This window comes from Phalangium opilio, unplaced genomic scaffold (genome assembly GCF_054372755.1).
Source record: "Phalangium opilio isolate 3A_F unplaced genomic scaffold, DU_Popi_V2 ptg000031l_1, whole genome shotgun sequence".
NCBI lineage: Eukaryota > Metazoa > Arthropoda > Arachnida > Opiliones > Phalangiidae > Phalangium > Phalangium opilio.
Window position 1 is genome coordinate 6923336 of NW_028324158.1, and position 25106 is coordinate 6948441.

Sequence of the window (25106 nt, forward strand, 5' to 3'; positions counted from 1 at the left end):
CCTCGAGGACAAGTTCTGATGGTTTTTGACTTGCGTGTAGCCAGCGTGTTAGGAGCACCATACTAGCCAACATTTGCTTTAAAACCATATGGCACGATCGCCGCAAAAGCAAACTGACACCAAATTAAACGATACCCAACCTAACCTGACTTCACATGGCATACTTGATTTCTGAACATCGTATAAATGAACGTGATATCACATCTCACTTTCAAAATTTTTACACCTGATTTGAAGAGTGGAGTGGTTACCTCCTCGATTCATTATGCGAGAGTAGTTTTTTAGTAGGATAACCAAGTTTATATTGTACCTTGCCCGAAGCCGATGTGGCCATCTTTTGATATCTTTCGGATATCCATCCGAATGTTTGGAAAACGTATGCCTTGAGGGGGTGGGGATGATTGTCTAATTTCTTAATGAAAATTTAAATCAGTATTAAATACCCATCAGTTATTTTTTTTAATCTAGATTACATTTTCTGTACACTGTACCAGTTTCCAATTTTCCATAAGATTTTTTTTCTTCTAATTTTCGATTATGCCAACAATCTCGCAATAATAATTATCTTATTAAATTTGAATTAAGTATTTATTCTGGTATATTTTTCTCGAGGGGGTGTTTACTACGAAATAATGTACAACTGATTCTCACTTACTTTCGGATTGTTTCTAATATTGCTATCTAGGACTGTCTTTTCAAGAGTACTTTCCCTATAGGACTGACGTTTCTACTGTTCTTTCCCTATGGGACTAACCAAGTGTTCTTTCCCTATGGGACTAACTTTTCAAGTGTTCTTTCCCTATGGGACTAACCAAGTGTTCTTTCCCTATGGGACTAACCAAGTGTTCTTTCCCTATGGGACTAACTTTTCAAGTGTTCTTTCCCTATGGGACTAACTTTTCAAGTGTTCTTTCCCTATGGGACTAACTTTTCAAGTGTTCTTTCCCTATAGGACTGTCTTTTCAAGTGTTCTTTCCCTATAGGACTGTCTTTTCAAGTGTTCTTTCCCTATAGGGCTGTCTTTTCAAGTGTTCTTTCCCTAAAGGATTGTCATTTTACGCTGCCAGGAATGAAGCTGAGACCACCCAATATGGCTACCAGAACAGCGGTAAGACTTGGGAGGGTGTGACGTACTACTATCCCATCTGAAAGCTCTCTATAGGACTAACCTTTCACGTGTTCTTTCCCTATATAGCTGACTTTTCTAGTGTACTTTCCCGATAGGAACCTTTATACATATGATGCACCTTTTCTATGGTTTTTATGCCCTTAGAAGTAGAAGTGAATCCTTGTTAGTTTTCAACTATAACTAATTAATATTTTTAAAAATATCGAGATTTATTTTAGGAAACTTCAAATAATGCCTCAATAGTTTTTCTGTCAAAAATTATAATTAGTTTATATTTAAACCTATTTCTCTTTAATCTTTTCCCGAATCTCCAATCTTTATTTTCCGATTTTTTGGAAAGAAAGAAAATCGTTTGGCGGAATCAACAGAATCTATTGTACCGAAATTCCTGGGCGATTCGCATCTTTACGCTATTCAAACTTTAATCGTTTATTGCAGCTTCAAAAACCAAAAACCACAAACCACAAATTCCGAGGCCACTGAACTAATATGTTTAAGCTTACATTGTATAAAAACACACACAATATTGTCTTCATGCTTAAAAGGGAAAGCTGAATAGATATAAAACTTTCTCTTCTAAAAATTCAAGAGAGAAACACCAACACTGTGTTTATTTAAATTTCCGTTCTTTTAAATGCAAGTTCACTGAAACACGATTGGCATCGTTACAAAGATAACCATTTAAAAATTTCCGGTACAAGTAAAACTATAGTACAACTATATGGAAATATATATTAACATAACCCTATAACACTATCCATAAGTATGGGTCTGATAATGCGGGACTGTTAAATATGGTTGGAAATATGCTTCTATTTCAAGCAAATCCCCAATAATGAGACGTCTCTCTACGAGAAATACAATGCCAGGAGACGCTCTTCTTCTCTTTTATAATGCACTGTCAGTACTGCTTATGCAAACGTCATACCCTTTTATCTGTTAACTCAGTGTCATCCCCCCTACTAGGCGTGTATAGTATCCCCTTATACAAGAGCGCGCTAGAGAGAGGGTTACAGAGTTTACACCCCCTCTCTAACGATACTAGTCTATAAAAGACGAGTGCTCGTAGCATTCTTCCCTTACTTATGGAAAGTATTATAAGGTTATGATTGAATCTCGTTAGATACAACTACAGGTCCACAACAACAAAGTCGGCCAAACTGAACCCAGCCTGTTTTCCAAGTTTTGGCTATTCAACATGCAAATGAGGGTACGTTCAACATCACACCATCATACTAGTCAAGTTATAAAATATATATATAGTTTAGTAGATAATACCAGCACTGCCCTGAAGATGTTATCACGTATTAAAGCCATGACAGCTAATGTAATTCAACGTAGACCCTCAATATAGTAAAGGGCAGTTAATTGCCATTACCCAGTGCCCAACTCCCCAGACCCTATAATGCCCCCGGGGGACAGTAATAAATAAAATTCTTCGAATTCCCAGACTAGCCTAGTAGCCTACGGTGGGGAACAAGTAGTATAATAAAATAGGCCTATTTCAAGTCAACAACTCCTTGCTAAGACCTAAAATGAATATAATAATGTACGCGCTGATTTACACATATATTCAATGATGGAACTTGCATACTTTCCAACACAAAAAAACCGGTTTTCTATCAATATTTAAGTACCTTCTAAGATGTAGATTATCACTGACGTATCTTATTTTAAACACATTTGAGCAACGAAGTGCAACGTTACGCGAGATGCCCGATTAAACTTCGGGATGATATCACAGTAATTTTGCGAAGGGAATGGGTATTAATGTCAAATATTTTCAGATTCCGCTCACCATCATCAAATTGTATATTTTTACAGTCTAGATTAAAAGTGTATATGTATAACTCAATTTTGATTTCACGTAATATAATCGTTAAAAGTGTTTCTAGTCTGATTAAGATCCTCTACCTAAATCGCCGGAACTTTGGCTTAATTTTACGCAAACTTAATTAATGCTTAGAAGATTTTTGAAGGTTGATTATGGCTGAGGCTACACTGTTTTAAATTGAACACGTTTTCCCCCGAAATCCCTGAATTTCTTAGTTAACTATAATAAAATCCTTAGACTTGCAAATTAATTACTGTACCATTCCACATAGAATTTAGGGCTAGTAGGCGAAAACGAGAGGTCAACAGTTAAGACTTAGTCACGTGGTCCTATTACACTAAATTTCTTAAGCGAACACAGAAGTCAACACCAAGAAGCGATATCTAGTTTACTAGGGAGAAGGAATAAGATGCCTTAGTATTCGCACGCCATAGTCCCAGTCCCCTTTCAAAATACAAGGGGGGACGTAAAAGGAGGCCGGGCTATTTCGCCTCTCCTCAGTCGGAAAATACGAAATTTTCGTCATTCGCGTCCGGTTGACGTGAGCTTTCAAGAACCAATGGGATGCTGGTTGTAATTTAGAGGCGGCGGGGATTAACTCCGGACCTACTATACGTTTGGACAGGAGATAAAGCTAGAAATTTGGCGAATTTATACCTTCTCCCTAGTAAACTAGATATCGCTTCTTGTCAACATCAAATATTTGTTTCAGTTAAATATAATTTCCCTTGTTCATTAAATTTAATAAAACCCAAAAAACTAGAGTGCCAAAACGATAAGAAAAAAATATATAACCGGGTTAGTTTTCTGGCTATTAAAACCTCTTTGTCTTATCCCGATTGTCTTTCCACCGACTCCCATAAAAATCTTTTGGTTGTAATTAATTAAGTTTTCTTTAATGCATCGTTTGATCCGCGGTTTTTAATTAAAAATAATTGGGGTTTCCTTAATTTTCGTCATTGTTCTTTAAAATACCTTGAAACGTTGGAAGGAAAGCCGCTAAGCACGTTTAATTCATAGAAAACGTTTCCCGTTACTTAATAGGGAGGGGTGGGCTGAATAACTTTAACCCCGTATGCTGTATATTGCATGCACTGCGCGATACCATGGAGGTCGCTTAAGACTAAAATTTACAAGGAAGACAGTTTTGTTTGTTTTAAATTTTTGACATTCACTGTAGGTGTTATTACAAAGGCGAACCGACTCAGAACTCCCGAGATACATATAACCATAAGTTATGTTCCATAAGTTTGTAACTGGTTACTGAGAGCTTGTGATGAAGTGATGTAGCTAGGTCATAGATTCGAGGTAAGGCGACGCCTGGTAAGGCGCTGTCAAAGGCTTAATACAGTTTTCTAGGGAGAAGATCTAAATTCGCCACATCTCTAGCTTTATCTCCAGTCCAAACGTAGGTCCGGAGTTAACCCCCGCTGCTAAATTACAACCAGCATCTCATTGGTTCTTGAAAACCACGTCAGCACGACGACGCGAACAACGAAAATTCCGTATTTTCCGACTGAGGAGATGCAGCGAAATAGCCCGGCCTCCTTTTACGTCCCCCCTTGTATTTTGAAAGGGGGACTGGGACTATGTCGCGCGAATACTCAGGCATCTTATACCTTCTCCCTAGTAAACTAGATATCGCTTCTTGTACAGTCTACAGACTAAATAGGAAGATGGAAGTCCTGCAAAATTAACCGAGTGTAGGATTTCAATTCTCGCTTGTCGTTCTCGAACTAGCTCGAGCTGTAAGTCTCTAGTATTACGTATTACCATGTATAGGAGTGTCATACTTAAGGAACATATCTTATAAACTTATGCGTAGCGAATATCCTTTAGACCCACACTTATGGAAATCATTATAGGGCTATGCTGTGTATCTAATAAGTACAATAGAGTCTGATCTTTGACCACCTGGTTTCTTAAGACGGTATGTGGCCAACAAAGACGTTAGATATGACTGAGATCATAAAACAAAAGGGCTTTCGTGGACTGGTAACAGTTGAAGCCCTATCTAACGTCTATGGACCCAAATCCATAAAAGGACAGTTCCACGCGTCAATCCTTTTGAACTTAAACCACGCATAAAAAATAGAAACACTCTCTAATACAACTTATACTTTACCTTAATGACTCACCAAAAAACGTGTTCCGTAAAAATTACGCCATGTAATAATTATAAGAGATTTCGTTTATTAAAACAATATTCATAGGAAGGAACTGTCATTCAGGTACAAACATGTAAGGCCTATAATATTATATTTTCGCTACAAATTTTAGCAGCTACACTATCTTTGAGGGGGTATATATAACGAACCATGTAAAGATGGTAAAATTAAACGGAATTATCTACAATAATATAAATTTCTAGAGTCATTTAACAAACACGAATAACAACAAGAACAACAAAATAGGCCTAAAATGTTAAAAAATATGGCTCTTTTTATTTTGGGAGAACAATATGATTATGGAACAATATTATGAGTTAACTCTTATTATGAGCTTTGCCTTAATTTTTAACTAATTTGGCAGGCATCGTTAATGGCCGCAGTGTGTAGCGTATTTTGCAATAGTTGGTTAAGGACTGCTCGAGCCAAGTAACTAGCAGTTACTGAAGAAGGGGAACAATAAAACGCAGTCATATCGTCACTTTTCTCCAAACATTCGTCTTTTTGGAATTGGTTAAATGCGCCAGTAATTAACTGCAAAGTTTATTTACCCGATATTAGCTTCGTTTTATTTTTTAATTTCGCAAAGCGCCATCTATTGAGAACTAAAAAAATGTTTCACTATGCCATTTAAAATATTGAAATGAAAAGAAGGCTTTTGAAAATGACATTCAACACCGAATAAACCTTTTCTGACGCCATTTTTCCTTCCCTTGGTCGCAGCAAGAAGTGATATGGAGAAGGTATAAATTCGCCGCATTTCTAGCTTTATCTCCAGTCCTAACGTAGGTCCGGAGTTAATCTCCGCCTCCAAATTACAGCCAGCATCTCATTGGTTCTTGAAAACTCACGTCAGCGCGACGGCGCGAATGACGAAAATTACAGTCATATTTTCCGACTGAGGAGAGGCTGCGAAATAGCCCGGCCTCCTTTTACGTCCCCCCCCTTGTATTTTGAAAGGGGGACTGGGACTATGGCGCGCGAATACTTAGGCATCTTAAACCTTCTCCCTAATAAACTAGATATCACTTCTTGGTCGTAGATTCTATTTGATTTCGCTCATATAAAACACTACGGTGCCCACCAAAATATAAATATCGCGGACGGAGCCACCTATATTGATTTTCCACTATAAACGCGGAATCAGAATTCAGAAGGGTCTTCTACCCATTGGTAAGGGTAGTGGTTTTAACTGGCGATCTGCGGCACCATAACTCTCCCAGTGTACATCGCGCACACCCCTCCCTTTAGTAGGCGATTGTTAAGTGCTGCCGCGTAGCGCCATTGTATTTGTATGAGAACTAGCTTCTATTTTTAAGACACAGGGGGCGTCCTTAACGTTTCCGTGAAGTCATCTAGGGAGGAATGATAGAACCGACTAAACTATACCAGTGTCCCCAATGTCCTCCCGCTTAAAAATATCATAAAACCATTCTCACTTAAAACATACTGAAAAGACAAATACCTGATCAAGATCAACTTTATCCTTAAACGAAACTTCAGGATTCCTTTGAAGAATCACACTAACAACCATAATGAGCTTAAAAAATGAATAATTAACAAAAACACCCCAATTAAATCGTCTTCAAATTAATAATTAAACCTCACATCAACACCACAAAAAAAGTAATCAAAATACTCCATACTTCAACCATAATTTGCCTGTACTCAGGATGAGTAATATTCCTAAGGAGTTCTTCAACAGCCAATGCAAAATTCATTTCGTATCTCGTCATATCCGTGAGTGTGGGCTGTTGAGGTAGATGTTGACCAGTGACAACAATCCCGCCTGGTGTTTTAGACATAATTTCCCAGACGCGATCATAGAAATTTTTAGGAACACGCGATAAAGCACCCTCTATCTGTCTACGTTGATGAACTGTCATGCTACAAGTTGCGTAATTAATTAATATTAATGAATTTTGGAAAGGTCCTACAAGTTACAACTAATTAAACTAATGAAAACCTACTTAAATTCATTTGTAGAACTGTCACAAAGTGATAAAACTTTCTGAAGGACTTTACGAACTTCACTAGGTGATAAAGCTTCTAAGGACTAATTTATAATTAATTAAAATCTGATCTGTGAGTGGACCTTACTTCAAAAGGGATAGTAGGGTATTATAAATCGATCATTAACTATTGCATGGTTAGAAAAACACTATTCTTATGGAATCTTATGGCCAAACTCTATTTCAGCAAATATATGTCGTGAGCAGGGTTCATACAACTTTTGGAAAACAAATTTCCCTGAGATTTCCCAGGTTTTTCCCCATATACTTCCCTGAGTTTTCCAGGTTTTTCCCCATATACTTCCCTGAGTTTTCCAGGGTTTTTCCGTATATGGAGTATCCTATGGAGCAAATGTTAACGAAGGAGGGGAGGGGGGGGCAAATATGACTATTACATAATCAAAGGGCATCCCTGTATCTCTAATATAACCAGAGTTATTAGCCTCCAAAGTATAGTGTAATGTTAATCCTATGGAGGGGGGTATGTTCAGGAACATTTTGCTCAATTACTCGGCCCCTGTTTGTCGTAGCCCTAAGATTTTAGTATGGTTGGATGGGGGACAAATTGGACTATAACATACTCAAAGGACATCCCCGTATCTCTAATATAACCAGAGTTATTAGCCTCCAAAGTATAGTGTAATGTTAATCCTATGGAGGGTATGTTCAGGAACATTTTGCTCAATTACTCGGCCCCTGTTTGTCGTAGCCCTAAGATTTTAGTATGGTTGGATGGGGGACAAATTGGACTATAACATACTCAAAGGACATCCCCGTATCTCTAATATAACCAGAGTTATTAGCCTCCAAAGTATAGTGTAATGTTAATCCTATGGAGGGTATGTTCAGGAACATTTTGCTCAATTACTCGGCCCCTGTTTGTCGTAGCCCTAAGATTTTAGTATGGTTGGATGGGGGACAAATTGGACTATAACATACTCAAAGGACATCCCCGTATCTCTAATATAACCAGAGTTATTAGCCTCCAAAGTATAGTGTAATGTTAATCCTATGGAGGGAATGTTCACGAACATTTTGCTTAATTACTCGGCCCCTGTTTGTCGTAGCCCTAAGTTTTTAGTATGGTTGGATGGGGGACAAATTTGACTATAACACACCCAAAGGACATCCCCGTATCTCTAATATAACCAGAGTTATGAGCCTCCAAAGTATAGTGTAATGTTAATCCTATGGAGGGAATGTTCATGAACATTTTCCTCAATTACTCGGCCCCTATTTGACACAAATTTCCCTGATTTTTGCTAAAAATTCGAAATTTCCCTGAGTTTTCCCTGAGGTTTTTGCCAACTATTTATTTCCCTGATATTTCCAGGTTATCCCTGTTTTCCAGGTCTGTATGAACCCTGGTGAGCCACACATTTTTCCCCTAAAACTGGCCTCAATTTTCATATTTTCGAGTATTTACTATTTAAATGCTACTATCCCTTTCAGAAACATTGTAACCTTTACCAATGGCTTATCCTCGACAAATTTAAGGTATAGTGTCATGGCATGAAGTATCCCTCTGTAAATGGAAAGATGTTATTAAAGTTATGAGATTCAATGATCGACACTTGGTTCCAAAATTTTAGGTATAATTTTCTTGCGCGAATATAACAAGTAAATAGTAATACTCTATTTTGGTCGAAATAAACCACTAGTAAAGCCTAGGGGAATTCGTACCCGCCGCCTAGGGAGAATTCGTACCCGCCGCCCAGGGGGAATTCGTACCCGCCGCCTAAGGGGGAATTCGTACCCGCCGCCTAAGGGGGAATTCGTACCCGCCGCCTAAGGGGGAATTCGTACCCGCCGCCTAAGGGGGAATTCGTACCCGCCGCCTAAGGGGGAATTCGTACCCGCCGCCTAAGGGGGAATTCGTACCCGCCGCCTAAGGGGGAATTCGTACCCGCCGCCTAAGGGGGAATTCGTACCCGCCGCCTAAGGGAGAATTCGTACCCGCCGCCTAAGGGGGAATTCGTACCCGCCGCCTAAGGGGGAATTCGTACCCGCCGCCTAAGGGGGAATTCGTACCCGCCGCCTAAGGGGGAATTCGTACCCGCCGCCTAGGGAGAATTCGTACCCGCCGCCCAGGGGGAATTCGTACCCGCCGCCTAAGGGGGAATTCGTACCCGCCGCCTAAGGGGGAATTCGTACCCGCCGCCTAAGGGGGAATTCGTACCCGCCGCCTAAGGGGGAATTCGTACCCGCCGCCTAAGGGGGAATTCGTACCCGCCGCCTAAGGGAGAATTCGTACCCGCCGCCTAAGGGGGAATTCGTACCCGCCGCCTAAGGGGGAATTCGTACCCGCCGCCTAAGGGGGAATTCGTACCCGCCGCCTAAGGGGGAATTCGTACCCGCCGCCTAAGGGGGAATTCGTACCCGCCGCCTAAGGGGGAATTCGTACCCGCCGCCTAAGGGGGAATTCGTACCCGCCGCCTAGGGGGAATTCGTACCCGCCGCCTAGGGGGAATTCGTACCCGCCGCCTAAGGGGGAATTCGTACCCGCCGCCTAAGGGGGAATTCGTACCCGCCGCCTAAGGGGGAATTCGTACCCGCCGCCTAGGGGGAATTCGTACCCGCCGCCTAGGGGGAATTCGTACCCGCCGCCTAGGGGGAATTCGTACCCGCCGCCTAGGGGGAATTTGTACCCGGCGCCCAGGGGAATTCGTACTCGGCGCCTAGGGGAATTCGTACCCGGCGCCTAGGGGAATTCGTACCCGCCACCTAGGGGAATTCGTACCCGCCACCTAGGGGTAATTTTACCCACCAACTAGCGACATCTAGTGAACTTTACACAACAATCTGAACCCCTTTAAGGGACTATCATGATTAAAATTCCCAACAGCGCGCCGCTAAGGGTCATCTTCTGTACACACAATTATAACAATTTGAATGCTTACCCAATTCTAATTTTGAGAATGCCATGAAACAACTGGGGTGTGGTTGAAATAAGCCTTCCCACATAGAGCACAATCTCTTGTTGTAAAACCGCTTGATAGATGTCAGGGTAATGACAACGATTGTAGATGATTTCCTTCACCTCTTTAGGAGTTAGCGGGTGATCAATAACAATTTCGTCTTGACCATACGCACCAAGCGTAATCTGAAATAGAGTACACCTACTCTAACCTTTAAGACACACTTTGTAGGGGTAATGATTTGTGATTGAATGAATGAAATGAAATGATAAGAGAGTAAGTTTGTTAGAAAAATAGGTAAATAGTTACAACAGATTTCAGCAAGTACGCAAGTGTGTTAATAACAAATAAATCAAACATACATAAGGGGGGTGGTTTACGCTAACCTGTTTAGCATTGACCAATGTTGATGTAATGTAGGGGCTGATACTGTCAACTAATTTCCCGAGAATGCTGGAACATCTTCGCACAACAGACCTAAAAAAGGTTATATTTGCGAAATTGCTAAATTATTTTAACTGTGGCTTTTACGTACTCAAATTAAACTTAATGAACAATTAAAGACTATAGACTAAGTGAAATAAATCAACTAACTTACCAATGTCTAAGAGTTCCAGCCTGTCTCGTCAACTTCTCAAGTTTTTCTTTGATAGTGACTAAGATAAAGATTGTTTTTCGTCAATATAAGTAAACTTGACGCCAATTAAGGCCCCCGAACCCGACGCCAATAAGGCCCCCAGAATCCGGCGCCAATAAGGCCCCCAGAATCCGGCGCCAATAAGGCCCCCCCCCGAACCCGACGCCAATAAGGCCCCCCCGAACCCGACGCCAATAAGGCCCCCCCGAACCCGAGGCCAATAACGCCCCGAACCCGACGCCAATAAGGCCCCTCGAACCCGACGCCAATAAGGTCCCCAAACCCGACGCCAATAAGGTCCCCCAAACCCGACGCCAAATAAGGTCCCCCAAACCTAACGCCAAATAAGGTCCCCCGAACCTAACGCCAAATAAGGCCGCGAACCTAACGCCAAAAAGGCCCCCCGAACCCGACGCCAAAAAGGCCCCCCCCCGAACCCGACGCCAAAAAGGCCCCCCCCCCGAACCCGACGCCAAAAAGGCCCCCCCCGAACCCGACGCCAACAAGCCCCCCCCCGAACCCGACGCCAACAAGCCCCCCCCCCCGAACCCGACGCCAAAAAGCCCCCCCCCCGAACCCGACGCCAACAAGGCCCCCGCCCCCGAACCCGACGCCAATAAGGCCCCTCGAACCCGACGCCAATAAGGCCCCTCGAACCCGACGCCAATAAGGCCCCTCGAACCCGACGCCAATAAGGCCCCTCGAACCCGACGCCAATAAGGCCCCTCGAACCCGACGCCAATAAGGCCCCTCGAACCCGACGCCAATAAGGCCCCTCGAACCCGACGCCAAAAAGGCCCCCCCCCCGAACCCGACGCCAACAAGGCCCCCGCCCCCGAACCCGACGCCAATAAGGCCCCTCGAACCCGACGCCAATAAGGCCCCTCGAACCCGACGCCAATAAGGCCCCTCGAACCCGACGCCAATAAGGCCCCTCGAACCCGACGCCAATAAGGCCCCTCGAACCCGACGCCAATAAGGCCCCTCGAACCCGACGCCAAAAAGGCCCCCCCCGAACCCGACGCCAACAAGGCCCCCGCCCCCGAACCCGACGCCAATAAGGCCCCTCGAACCCGACGCCAATAAGGCCCCTCGAACCCGACGCCAATAAGGCCCCTCGAACCCGACGCCAATAAGGCCCCTCGAACCCGACGCCAATAAGGCCCCCGGAACCCGACGCCAAATAAGGCCCCCGAACCTACCCCCATCCACAGAGAAACTCGGATTTTCCCTATTCCATAAAATCTCCAAAAGTTGACTTTGTCCGTTTAAAGTATCGGTGGCTCGTAATGCTTCCACCACATCCCAAATAGGTTTAGTTTTAAATTCCTGCGATGGAAAGAAAACAACTCAAATTGAAGTTTATCACATTTCGCAGTCGGAATAAACTATAAATGAACATAGTTTCGTACTTCGTAAGAGTAATTAGGTTCCATGTATTGAACCGCTTTGGGAACGTCAGTCAGGCTTTGATAACCAACAGAAGCGTGTTGTAATTGTTGGAAAGCCGTCACTTTAGGTAAGGCTTCGGGCGGAAGCAAATGAAGAAAGTCCAGATGTTCAATGCAAGATGATGATATGAGGTTCTATCAGAGTTTATCATTAGGCCTCAACACTTTACGAGTTCTTTCACAAGAAAACATACTTGAAGCCTTCCCATTCTAATCTTCAAGTTATCGCAACGTCCCTTTTTAAGCATAGCTAACAAATCGAGCATTTCTTTAAAGTGAATGTCCCTCATATGTTCTTCGCGAATTAAAACACAAACCGTGGGTCGACCAGACATTCTCCAATAGCGACCCACAAATTGAAGTTCATTCTGAACACAAAAGAGTTCGTTTTTTAATTTTCTCCGAGTTTTAAAGACGAAAAAATGTTACTTTATGCAAAAGTATATAGATATAAAACAAAAAGTACACTTTGGCTGTAGACGACACGTAAACCGAGAAGCAAACTACCCTCCTCTCCACCCCCTACACGACCTAACCAATGAGGGAAAAGCTTCTTGACGTCATAGTTTTATGGAAATTAGTACATGATGATGGAGATCCGAACGTGTACTAGAGCTAGTATCTGCTACTTTATGAGCATATTCACGGCTTGTTCCCTGTACCACGGTCGGAAAGGTAATCATACGCAGAGGGGGTCGACACTAATTCTGGGATAAAGGGAGCAGGGCTTCTCATATTACTTGCGCGAGCACGTTTCAAAATTCAACGAAGTGTACTTTATGTTATTATATTTATATACTTTTGCTTTATGTTCACAAACGAACCTTAATGTCGTTAATTAGTAGTGCCATGTCGTGAGACAGATAAAAATCGCTAACTTCAAAAATTAACGGATAACATATAACAGTTTGTCCGTAAATTCTGTAAAGCTATAAATAATTTTTACTTAAAAAACTGCATAACCAATCACGTAATACCAGTGACAAAAATGTATTTACTTTACTAGTTCCTAAAGCACCAACTGGTCTAGGTGGTCGACCTTTCAACCCCAATTTTTCATTTACCCCCAAAAATTCGTAAATCTACAGAATAATTATGGGAATTTCTACATAATAATGAATAATTCTTAAAAATTTATTCAATTCAGTCTCTCGTACTTTAACAAGTTGACTCGGAGGCCAAATCTGTACGGGTTCAACCTCATGAGGTGTTTGAGTTTGAATACCGTAAGTTGCCATCATGGCTTGAAGTCTCATACTTTCCGCGATAAGTACAACTTGAACTACAAGATCATTCGCAGTACCCTGAGATTACCATTAAACTCTAATTAAAACTTCAGTCGCGATATAAACGAACCCTTAATTACAACTCAGCCATCCACACAACGTACGTTTTATGATCGTTAAAATACAATAAGCTTATCATTTATTCGCCAGTTTTACCACCACGTTAACGAATGAAGGGGTTTCATAGGAGGCAGGTATGTGGGGACAGAAAACTCTTGTAATAAAGCGTGATTATGTATTCTCATTTATATTTCAACACTCGATCGGCATTTTAATACTCCGCCATTTTAATTTAAACGAATACTTACAGCGGCCTTGCCCTTTTATTTTATAGCGGATAGGCCCGATACCAAATAAAGACAGAAGAAACCAAAAAACGAAAAGAGATACAAAAAAACGCTACGTTAAATCGTGATTAAAAGCTACTGGGATTTTTCTAAGTGTTAAATATTATGATAGGAAGCGTTATAAAGAAAGTATTAGAAATTGGTTAGTACTGTTAGTAAAGCGAAAAGTTAGTAAATGTTATGTTACTCGTGACACTACATCTACGTATGACATTCACTGGGAAGAACTACTTTTTTTTTATTAAAACACAGACGAATATTGTCTTTCTCGCCCATAGATTGGATAATTTTCAGTGGTGTGCGAGTACTCAGTCGTGAAGTTCCGAGTATGGAGCCGAGTACTCGATTCGTTCGTAACTTTAGTAGATGATGTGCTCATAAGCATTTATTTTGAAACTAACCTCTTTAATGTTTAATCAGGGATAGATTTAATTTTGGAAGTAGGAATGGAGAACAGAGTAATGTGGGCGCGCGTCAAAGTCCCAGACCCCCTTCCATGGGACGGGGGGTATGAAAGAAGAGGCGCGGGTCATAGGGACGGAGGGGTATGAAAGAAGAGGCTCGGGTCATAGGGACGGAGGGGTATGAAAGAAGAGGCTCGGGTCATAGGGACGGAGGGGTATGAAAGAAGAGGCTCGGGTCATAGGGACGGAGGGGTATGAAAGAAGAGGCGCGGGTCATAGGGACGGAGGGGTATGAAAGAAGAGGCGCGGGTCATAGGGACGGAGGGGTATGAAAGAAGAGGCTCGGGTCATAGGGACGGAGGGGTATGAAAGAAGAGGCTCGGGTCATAGGGACGGAGGGGTATGAAAGAAGAGGCGCGGGTCATAGGGACGGAGGGGTATGAAAGAAGAGGCGCGGGTCATAGGGACGGAGGGGTATGAAAGAAGAGGCGGGTCATAGGGACGGAGGGGTATGAAAGAAGAGGCGCGGGTCATAGGGACGGAGGGGTATGAAAGAAGAGGCGCGGGTCATAGGGACGGAGGGGTATGAAAGAAGAGGCGGGTCATAGGGACGGAGGGGTATGAAAGAAGAGGCGCGGGTCATAGGGACGGAGGGGTATGAAAGAAGAGGCGCGGGTCATAGGGACGGAGGGGTATGAAAGAAGAGGCGGGTCATAGGGACGGAGGGGTATGAAAGAAGAGGCGGGTCATAGGGACGGAGGGGTATGAAAGAAGAGGCTCGGGTCATAGGGACGGAGGGGTATGAAAGAAGAGGCTCGGGTCATAGGGACGGAGGGGTATGAAAGAAGAGGCGCGGGTCATAGGGACGGAGGGGTATGAAAGAAGAGGCTCGGGTCATAGGGACGGAGGGGTATGAAAGAAGAGGCTCGGGTCATAGGGACGGAGGGGTATGAAAGAAGAGGCTCGGGTCATAGGGACGGAGGGGTATGAAAGAAGAGGCGCGGGTCATAGGGACGGAGGGGTATGAAAGAAGAGGCGCGGGTCATAGGGACGGAGGGGTATGAAAGAAGAGGCGCGGGTCATAGGGACGGAGGGGTATGAAAGAAGAGGCGCGGGTCATAGGGACGGAGGGGTATGAAAGAAGAGGCGCGGGTCATAGGGACGGAGGGGTATGAAAGAAGAGGCGCGGGTCATAGGGACGGAGGGGTATGAAAGAAGAGGCGCGGGTCATAGGGACGGAGGGGTATGAAAGAAGAGGCGGGTCATAGGGACGGAGGGGTATGAAAGAAGAGGCGCGGGTCATAGGGACGGAGGGGTATGAAAGAAGAGGCGCGGGTCATAGGGACGGAGGGGTATGAAAGAAGAGGCGGGTCATAGGGACGGAGGGGTATGAAAGAAGAGGCGGGTCATAGGGACGGAGGGGTATGAAAGAAGAGGCGGGTCATAGGGACGGAGGGGTATGAAAGAAGAGGCTCGGGTCATAGGGACGGAGGGGTATGAAAGAAGAGGCTCGGGTCATAGGGACGGAGGGGTATGAAAGAAGAGGCGCGGGTCATAGGGACGGAGGGGTATGAAAGAAGAGGCGCGGGTCATAGGGACGGAGGGGTATGAAAGAAGAGGCTCGGGTCATAGGGACGGAGGGGTATGAAAGAAGAGGCGCGGGTCATAGGGACGGAGGGGTATGAAAGAAGAGGCGCGGGTCATAGGGACGGAGGGGTATGAAAGAAGAGGCGCGGGTCATAGGGACGGAGGGGTATGAAAGAAGAGGCGGGTCATAGGGACGGAGGGGTATGAAAGAAGAGGCGCGGGTCATAGGGACGGAGGGGTATGAAAGAAGAGGCGCGGGTCATAGGGACGGAGGGGTATGAAAGAAGAGGCGGGTCATAGGGACGGAGGGGTATGAAAGAAGAGGCGGGTCATAGGGACGGAGGGGTATGAAAGAAGAGGCGGGTCATAGGGACGGAGGGGTATGAAAGAAGAGGCGGGTCATAGGGACGGAGGGGTATGAAAGAAGAGGCGGGTCATAGGGACGGAGGGGTATGAAAGAAGAGGCGGGTCATAGCGACACAGGTAAAAAGGAATTACGTATTTTTCGTCGTCCCCGTCAGCAACGTCATCAAAACGTATAGTTTAAGTGAGCCAATAAGATAATTTAAACATATCGTTACGTGTTGGAGAGAGGGGCTCTATACTAGGCTATGAGTCGGACTGAAATACTAACCGTTCTCCATTCCTACTTCTAAAATTAAATCTATCCCTGTATTAGCTAAATGAATATCTTCGTTATTTTCTAGAAATTTACTCTCGGCAAGTAAATATTTGGGACTCGATAAATACTCAAAAAAATAAATAAATAAATTTGACCTAATCTAATTACTCGATACTCGAATTTTTCAATACTTCATATGAAATTTTTTTGATACTCTGACTCGAAATCGAAAAAAAAAACGGGACTTGCACACCACTGATAATTTTAATATTACAGGTAATAATTACCAAATCCGAACCGTAGATCTGTACCGGGAAAGTGGTTTTAGTTTTAGGTTTTTCTAACTAAGTGGGAAAATTATTTTCGTTAATACGCGTGCAGCAAAATGCAATCTACAACTACTCTTATTTAGAAGTTGCGTCTTAGAAGTATGTATATTATTTTTATTCAATGTAGCTTATAAGTTTGGATACCTGAAAGGCTGAATAACGTCCCGTTCTACGTGGACGATTGTAAGATGGTAAGTAACGGCGGACAGGGTCCAATTCGTTGATATGTAATAGACCATCCACTGTACATTAATAAAAATTGGTACATCAAAAACGGTCCAAAAAATTGGACTGATGAAGGCACAGATATTAAAAATATCTGTGCAAATAACAGTGAGTAGCCCCTCGATGCGCTACAGTGCTAGAATGGTTAACCATAACCCTTAATAGTGAGAAGGCCCTCGATGCGCTACAGTGCTAGAATCATTACCCTAACCCTTAATAGTGAGTAGCCCCTCTATGCGCTACAGTGATGGAATGATTAACCATAAACCCATAATAGTGAGTATCCCCTCGATGCGCTACAGTGCTAGAATGGTTAACCATAACCCTTAATAGTGAGTAGGCCCTCGATGCGCTACAGTGCTAGAATTATTACCCGTAACCCTTAATAGTGAGTAGCCCCTCGATGGGCTACATTGCTAGAATTATTACCCGTAACCCTTAATAGTGAGTAGCCCCTCGATGCGCAACAGTGCTATAATTATTACCCATAACCCTTAATAGCGAGTAGCCCCTCTATGCGCTACAGTGATGGAATGATTAACCATAACCCTTAATAGTGAGCAGCCCCTTTATACGCTACAGTGCTCGAGTGATTACCATAACCATAATGTGACTGAATGTCATCTCAGTTAACCCTTACCACATTACAATGCACCTAACCATTTCTCCAATACCCCTTTAAAGTAACTAAGGAAAGAACATCTATTCAAGGTTGAATTTTCTATGGAAGATCCTAAATTTCCAAAAAAGACTTATAAAGGGTTGTTTTAACATTGAGTAATGGCAACTCTCTGCCTTTGATTGTACTAGACTCTATATGGTAACATAACACGTGTGCCACTACTACTCATCTCACCTACTTCGTTGTTGCCTAGCTAGCTAACAGTCTTAAATCCCCCATACCTATTACTTTAGCACACGTGGTGATTCATGGCTATTATAGCTGTCAATCAGTCCATTGTATGTTTTCCCCCCAAATTCTCAGAAAATATATTTTTGGGAGTGTCTCATGGTCAGGCTACCTGGCGACCTGGAGGGAGCAACTAGGAGTCCCTCAGTTCATGGCTTCAGGCCTTGGAAGGTTGGAATCTGGTAATATCTAATTTGTACCCCTTTATGTATAGAACTAATTACATTGTTCATAAATAATATTGAATTTCAGTAATACTATGCAAATGGTTTAATTCTATAGAGTAGTGTCGGTAGAGAGGGGAGTAGACTGTTTATCCCCCCCTCTAGGCGCGCTTTTGTAAGAGGGGATACTGTACGCGCCTGGTAGGGGGGATGACACTGAGCTAGAGCTAGATGTCAGTTCTACATATGCAAACGTCATACCCTTCTATCTCTTACCTAAGTGTCATCCACCCTACCAGGCGCGTACAGTATCCCCTCTTACAAAAGCGCGCCTAGAGGGGAGGGATACACAGTCTACTCCCCCCCTCTACCGACACTACTCTATGGTATGACGTTTGCATAGTAGAACTGACATTACTCTATTGTTGATTTTGGTAATGGTTGGAAATGAAAGACGGTTTCTTAATTTGGAAATGAGAATAATTGGTACTTGGAAACCACAGATGGGGAAGTTGATGAAATATATGGGTGGAATTGGTAAACAAAAATATAAACAAAAGTGGATGGTATGGAAATGCTGGTAACTTTTGAAATTGAAATACAGCTCTCTAACCAGGAAGACCGCAGTTTTCTTCTACCCTTACCACATTCCAAGAACGTAGCAACCCCCACTCCCTCGACTTCCATCACCACTTCTAAAAAGGTAAAGTAAAATTTCTTACTTAGTAATTGTGATACAATGTGCAAAGCTTGACCCATCAAGAATAGATTATCAGATGTCCCTATGGCAGAAGAGTCGCGAATTTGAGTTCCCGGATCCTTCTTCTCATCATCAATGTAATCATACCGGACATAATAGTATTTTGGCAACACAGGATCTGTAATTAAATTTAAAATTAAAAAAAAGAATGGTAGGCAAATATGGAGAAGTGAACAAATCTGGACCCTTCCCACACTAGCCTTTCACTATGTAAAGTTCTACACCATTTTGAGGGTAATTCTTAAGCCACATCCCCCTCTGTACTTTCCTGCCACTCCCAAAATGTGCACGTCATTTTGAGGGAAAGAGAAATTCCTAAGCCACACCCATATGTTCTCTTCCCCTTCCTTTAATAAGCATTTCCCGCCATTTTGAGGGAAAGAGGAGGAGCAATTCCTAAGCCACACCCATATATTCTATTCCCCCGCCTTTAGTAAACATTTTCCACCTTTTTGAGGGAAAGGGGAGAAGCAATTATTGAACCACGCCCATCTGTACTCTCCCCTGCCTTTAATAAACATTTCCCGCCATTTTAGGGAAAGAGGAGGAGCAATTCTTAAGCCACACCCATACGTTCTATTCCCCCGCTTTTAGTAAACATTTTCCACCATTTTGAGGGAAAGGTGGGCGCAATTCGTACCCCACATCCCTTGGTATTTTCCCCCTGCCTCTTGTAAATATAATTTCCCGCCATTTTGAGGGAAAGCCAAGCCTTTCTGTATTCTCCCCTGCCTCTTGTAAATATAATTTCCCGCCATTTTGAGGGAAAGCCACGCCTTTCTGTATTCTCCCCCTGCCTCTTGTAAATATAATTTCCCGCCATTTTGAGGGAAAGCCACGCCTTTCTGTATTCTCCCCCTGCCTCTTGTAAATATAATTTCCCGTCATTTTGAGGGAAACCCACGCCCTTCTGTATTCTCCCTTGCCTTTAGTAAACATTTTCCGTCATTTCGTGGGAAAGGGGAGGAGCCATTCTTAAGCCACATCTCTCTAATATGTTTAACACTTTATGGGGTTGATCTTACCTCCATATTTGTCCGTTTTAGTTACTCTACGTAACATATCATTGTACGTTTTGACTTGTTCCTCATTATTTTTAAAAACTCCATCAAGAATCATAAAGAGGAAAAATATTGGCCACTCGCACTCGATATTTTCAAATTCCTATCAAAATTTCCCCCGAGTTAATAAACAGTTTTTTCTAAACATACTTTTCTATTTTCTAAAAAAACTACTGACTTTAGTTTCACCAGGATTATAATGTCGTCTATTTTTATCCTCAATAACAGTACCATAGCCATCCCTTAAGTACCGTTTAAATCCGTATCCCCCTTTAAGTTTGCGTATTATTTTGTCCTTGGTTCTTGAGTACAAAAGCTCATCGTGAGTAGCGAAACCCGGAAAACTTATTGTAGGCAAGAGACTGGCGTCTGTATTTTTGGAGCTCGATTCCCGAGGTAAGAGGGTTTCAAAGATGCTGCGATTTCTACTGTGAGCGTCAATGTCAACGTAAATGACAGACCAAGATGCACCTTTGTCTCCAAAGAGGTTGCAACCGTTAATGGCTTCCAAAGCCGACTTTGCAATACCAATTGAGCTGAAATTAACCGAAATTTTTTGGAAATTAACCGAAATTTTTTGGAAATTAACCGAAATTTTTTGGAAATTAACCGAAATTTTTTGGAAATTAACCGAAATTTTTTGGAAATTAACCGAAATTTTTTGGAAATTAACCGAAATTTATTGGAAATTAACCGAAATTTATTGGAAATTAACCGAAATTTATTGGAAATTAACCGAAATTTATTGGAAATTAACCGAAATTTATTGGAAATTAACCGAAATTTATTGGAAATTAACCGAAATTTATTGGAAATTAACCGAAATTTATTGGAAATTAACCGAAATTTATTGGAAATTAACCGAAATTTATTGGAAATTAACCGAAAATTTATAGAAATTAACCGAAAATTTATAGAAATTAACCGAAAATTTATAGAAATTAACCGAAAATTTATAGAAATTAACCGAAAATTTATAGAAATTAACCGAAAATTTATAGAAATTAACCGAAAATTTATAGAAATTAACCGAAAATTTACAGAAATTAACCAAAAATTTACAGAAATTAACCAAAAATTTACAGAAATTAACCGAAAATTTATAGAAATTAACCGAAAATTTATTGAAATTACCCATAATTCAAATACACAAGGAATTATTAATAGTTACCTTGAATTTAACTCCGGGGTTCCATTATTATACTTGCTACCACGTTCCCACATACCAAAATCAGGTGTACGATACGCTCTTTCAACGTAATACACCAAATTTTGTGTAAAATTAACTTCATCCATGGTATAAATAATTTGCAATCCCGATGTAATCATTTGCACCAAGTACAACAAGTAAAGAGACACAACGTCAATTTGTAAGTGACCATATTCTTTATCAGAAATTATCGGTAAACCAGATCCAAGTGCAAATTTACTGTGCAATGCAAATTCTGGACATTGGTTTGTTTTAAAATTTTCAACCTATGAGGTTAAAACATAGGTTAAAGTTCGTCACGCTTATGTTTAATAAATAAATGTCAGTCAGCCTACCTTGTCTTTGGACTGTCTCATCCAACAAAATAAAATGCCTCTCATACATTTGACGACACTTTGTCCAAGTTCATGGGCTTTCCCTCTGTCATCGTCAATTCTTCTGTATGACTGGTATAAACTCCAAACTGCAATGGCACAATAAATACTGTCCCTACAGTGACCTTCTCTCTTGTCTAGTGAACTGTGTGGGAATAATCCAGTGGTTGGGCATTGATACGTTAAAAGTTGCCTCTTCACTAGAAATTGTATAATTAATTAATTAATTATACATTTCATTGTTAATTAAACTTAATTATTTATCAATATAGAATGTAAAAGAACCTTGGCCATAGTAGGTATCAAGTTGGCGAACAGTTTCAGCGTAATTATTGAGCTTGACCTGTTCGATCTCCATTTCACTCAGACTAGGTTGTCTGGCTCTTTGAGTTGCAACTGGAGATCTAATCATTTTCCTGCAGTTTGTTTCTAAAAATAGATTTCATTAGGTCACATGACAACGGCTGACAACACTCAAAGCCAATGAACTATTTTTACATAACGATATTGATTTTTTTATGTGCAGTCCATATATCCTACACCCCCATGCTACTACCTCCCTAAGTTTGCTCTTTAAAAATATTTCCCGACAAAGGCTTAAGTAACTGTACCTACTGCTGCGCTGCTGGGGGCGTAAGGGGGTCAGAAATCGATAAAGGTCAAAAGTCAAGAAGAACTGTTTTCAAAAAGTCATCCACAAAACAAATTAAAACAATATTAAATTAAGTCAATCGTTAAACTATGCAAATTATGTCATGGCGAAATTATCTCGCATGGCTTATTTTGAGTTATTTACGATTAGGACAGGGATTCTTCGGGTGACCTTGAGTGGTGACCCTCAGAAGATTAATGAATATCTGATTAAGAGAAGTAGGTTCAGGGAATTGTATCTATTAAACCAACAAACGCTGTTCGGTAGATACTTTAATTAATCCTTAAATGCACTGAACGAACTAGAAACAAAAACAACTACAAGTTACAACTTCTCACAGACGAAACAATTATCATGGCAACAAGTTGCTTAAGACCCAAAACAAACTCTCCGAAACAAATAAAATTATTTACGATTTATTTTATTTGGCTTTATTTATTTATTTATTTATTTATTTATTAGAGTTGATAGTAATACAGGGAATTGTATCAATTAAACCAACAAACGCTGTTCTGCAACGCTCGCTCCCGACGCTATTACCCTTCTACGCGATCGCTTGTACCATACCCAATTTGATAGCGGTCCGTTTCGATGCCATCGGTTCTTGTGGTGATATTGAACTTAATCCTGGCCCTCCTCTCAATGTTAAATGGCCTTGCGGTCATTGCCAAAAACCAGTTTTGGATAACCAGATGGCGCTTTTCTGTGAAGGTGCTTCTTGCCAGCGATGGTTTCATGCGAAATGCGTTAACATGCAACGTGTAGAATATCGCCGTCTTGGTTCCTCTGATGAACCATACCTTTGTCCAATGTGCTCCTTGCCTGCATTTAGTGACTCGTTTTTCTCCATCCATGACTCACAATCAGATAGTTCCCGTTCTTCTCCGTTGACTCTGCAACGTTCGAGGACAGTCACATACCTGCATTCTAACGTTCGAAGTGTCCGCAATAAATTGCAGGATTTGTCCCTATTGAATTCAATACAGTACGACGTGATTGGCCTCACGGAAACATGGCTTGATGGGACGGTACTGGACTCTGAGCTATTTCCGTCCAACTATGTTACTTTTCGACGAGATCGCCCGAAGAGGGGTGGTGGAGTCCTACTGGCGATACATGACACCCTTCTTCCTGTACCAATAGACATCCCAGAGGAAAGACTTGTCGCTGAGGATGGCACACCTTTGGAAGCGGTATTCGCTCTCTTCACATGTGGCACTCGCACTGCTGTCACTGGATGCGTCTACCGACCTCCAAGGTCTTCCTTGGCTTACATGGTATCTTTGTGCGACCTTTTGGGATTTTTACATGAGACACTCCCGCCGCATGATGTTTTCCTTTTGATGGGTGATTTCAATTTACATATTTCTTGGTCGGATCCATCGCCTCGTACTGCTGAGGAACAACTTTTCTGCGACACAATCCTTGGCCTTGGTCTTGAACAAACGGTTACTACCGCCACCCGGGGCGATCACATTCTGGATTTGGTCTTCATAAACGATTTACGTTTTTTAAATGAGACTACGACTAGAGACAATCTTCCTGGATGCGACCACTTAGCGATTGTTGGTTCTCTTAACATACCTAAAAGATTTACCCAGACTGTGAATCGTACCATCCTGAACTATAAGAACCTAGATCTGGGGTATCTACGTAATACTATACGATATGCACCGTGGGATTTGGTCTATACTACTGACGATATCGATGAGATATGGCAGAATTGGCTTGATATCTTTTGGGCCTGCGTGAGGGATAACATCCCATCTGTAACGCTGCGCGGTAAAAAGCGCTGCCCTTGGATTACCGGTGATCTTGTTCACCAGAGCCACAAGAAAGGTTCCCTTTTCAATAAGGCCAAGAAGACTGGCAAACCCTCTGATTGGCTTAAGTACAAGAGCTTTAATAATGCACTTCGAAAGAAAACAAGAGAAGCTTATGATGCGTTTCTCTCCAACTTGCATGACACCCTAGCAACTTATCCGAAACGCTTTTGGAGTTTTGTTCGATCGAAATCGCAATTACCTCCACCGTCATCATTTGTGGTTTCGAATGGTCAACTGTCGTGTCCTCGGGCTATAGCCGCTGCTTTCGGTGACTTCTTTTACCGAAGTTTCATTGCGCCGGACCTAAATTTGATGCTACCCACTTTGCCATCAACTGGCAGATGCTTCACCTTGGAATCCATTGATTCGTTAGACGTCGCTCGTGCCTTGTCGCGTTTAAAGACTGGTTCTGCTTGTGGACCAGATGGCATCACTCCTCGACTTCTCCAGGCGATGGCGCCGGCTATAATCGACCCCTTGGTGCAATTTTACAATAAATCTCTTTCGTTATCGGCTCTTCCTTCGGGATGGAAGCTTGCGAACGTTGTTCCGGTTTTTAAAGGATCAGGAAAGAGAAATAATATTTCGAACTATCGTCCGATATCTCTTACATCGGTAATTGGGAAGCTCTTGGAGGCGATAATAGCGGAGAAACTGAGCGGTTATCTTGAAGAGAACAATTTAATTCCTGCTTCCCAGTTTGGATTCAGGCAGGGACGATCTTGCACTCAACAGCTTTTGCAATCCTTTCATAACTGGGCCTCCACGTTGGATGAACGTAACCCCCCAGACATACACGTTGTGTCTTTCGACTGGTCAAAAGCTTTCGATTCAGTGTGTCACAAGAGATTGATTTTCAAGCTGGAGAAGGCTGGGGTATCTGGTGTGGTTCTTCGCTGGCTTCAGGATTTTCTGGCTAACCGCTCTCAACGTGTCGTCTACCGTGGCGAATTTAGTCAGTGTCGCCCTGTCCTCTCTGGGGTTCCACAGGGTTCCATTCTTGGACCTCTGTTGTTCAACCTATTTGTGTCAGACTTGCCGGGTGCACTCTCCGAGGACTGTTCCTTGTATCAATATGCCGATGATAGTTACATATCTCTAGCTATACGATCCCCGGCGGACCAACTGACATTGCAAAATAACATTAACAATATCTTCACGTGGGGCCTTGCTAACAACATCTCCCTTAACATCAATAAG

General features: G+C 42.3%; 1 protein-coding gene and 1 long non-coding RNA gene across 16 annotated transcripts; one reads left to right on the top strand and one right to left on the bottom strand.

Annotated features, from left to right (window-relative positions):
- Positions 1-5133: 5133 nt before the first annotated feature.
- LOC149690330 (putative phosphorylase b kinase regulatory subunit beta) lies at positions 5134-22444 on the bottom strand. Of its 6 annotated transcripts, XM_089869843.1 has the most exons (24): positions 22225-22444; positions 22040-22104; positions 21714-21857; positions 21390-21628; positions 21016-21320; positions 20023-20380; positions 19809-19947; positions 18746-18901; positions 16869-16966; positions 16683-16739; positions 13307-13453; positions 13148-13231; positions 12974-13078; positions 12344-12517; positions 12111-12284; positions 11901-12027; positions 10660-10717; positions 10448-10538; positions 10044-10246; positions 8614-8668; positions 7102-7187; positions 6778-7018; positions 6597-6671; positions 5134-5665 (listed from the first exon to the last, which is right to left on the bottom strand). In XM_089869843.1, exons 3-24 carry the CDS (start codon positions 21838-21840, stop codon positions 5480-5482), a joined length of 3285 nt encoding a protein of 1094 aa, XP_089725969.1. In that variant the 5' UTR covers positions 21841-21857; positions 22040-22104; positions 22225-22444; the 3' UTR covers positions 5134-5479. The 6 variants fall into 6 exon arrangements, with proteins under 6 accessions (XP_089725969.1, XP_089725968.1, XP_089725967.1 ...); XM_089869842.1 differs by having other exon boundaries at positions 22044-22444; XM_089869841.1 differs by having other exon boundaries at positions 22040-22444.
- Positions 17943-18943, top strand: LOC149690331 (uncharacterized). Of its 10 annotated transcripts, none has more exons than XR_016383691.1 (4): positions 17946-18041; positions 18527-18560; positions 18628-18726; positions 18792-18943. It is a non-coding gene; the product is annotated as an uncharacterized LOC149690331 (long non-coding RNA). The 10 variants fall into 10 exon arrangements; XR_016383687.1 differs by having other exon boundaries at positions 17956-18041; positions 18478-18560; XR_016383692.1 differs by having other exon boundaries at positions 17956-18041; positions 18478-18560; positions 18640-18726.
- Positions 22445-25106: the final 2662 nt, after the last annotated feature.

Excerpts from the sequence above, each read along its gene's own strand:
- LOC149690330 (XM_089869843.1), bottom strand. The coding sequence starts at position 21,840 with ATGATTAGATCTCCAGTTGCAACTCAAAGAGCCAGACAACCTAGTCTG. Across the intron at positions 12,028-12,110 it reads AACCTAATTACTCTTACGAA|GAATTTAAAACTAAACCTAT; the intron begins GTACGAAACTAT and ends TTTCCATCGCAG. Across the intron at positions 6,672-6,777 it reads ACAGGCAAATTATGGTTGAA|CTCATTATGGTTGTTAGTGT; the intron begins GTATGGAGTATT and ends TCATTTTTTAAG.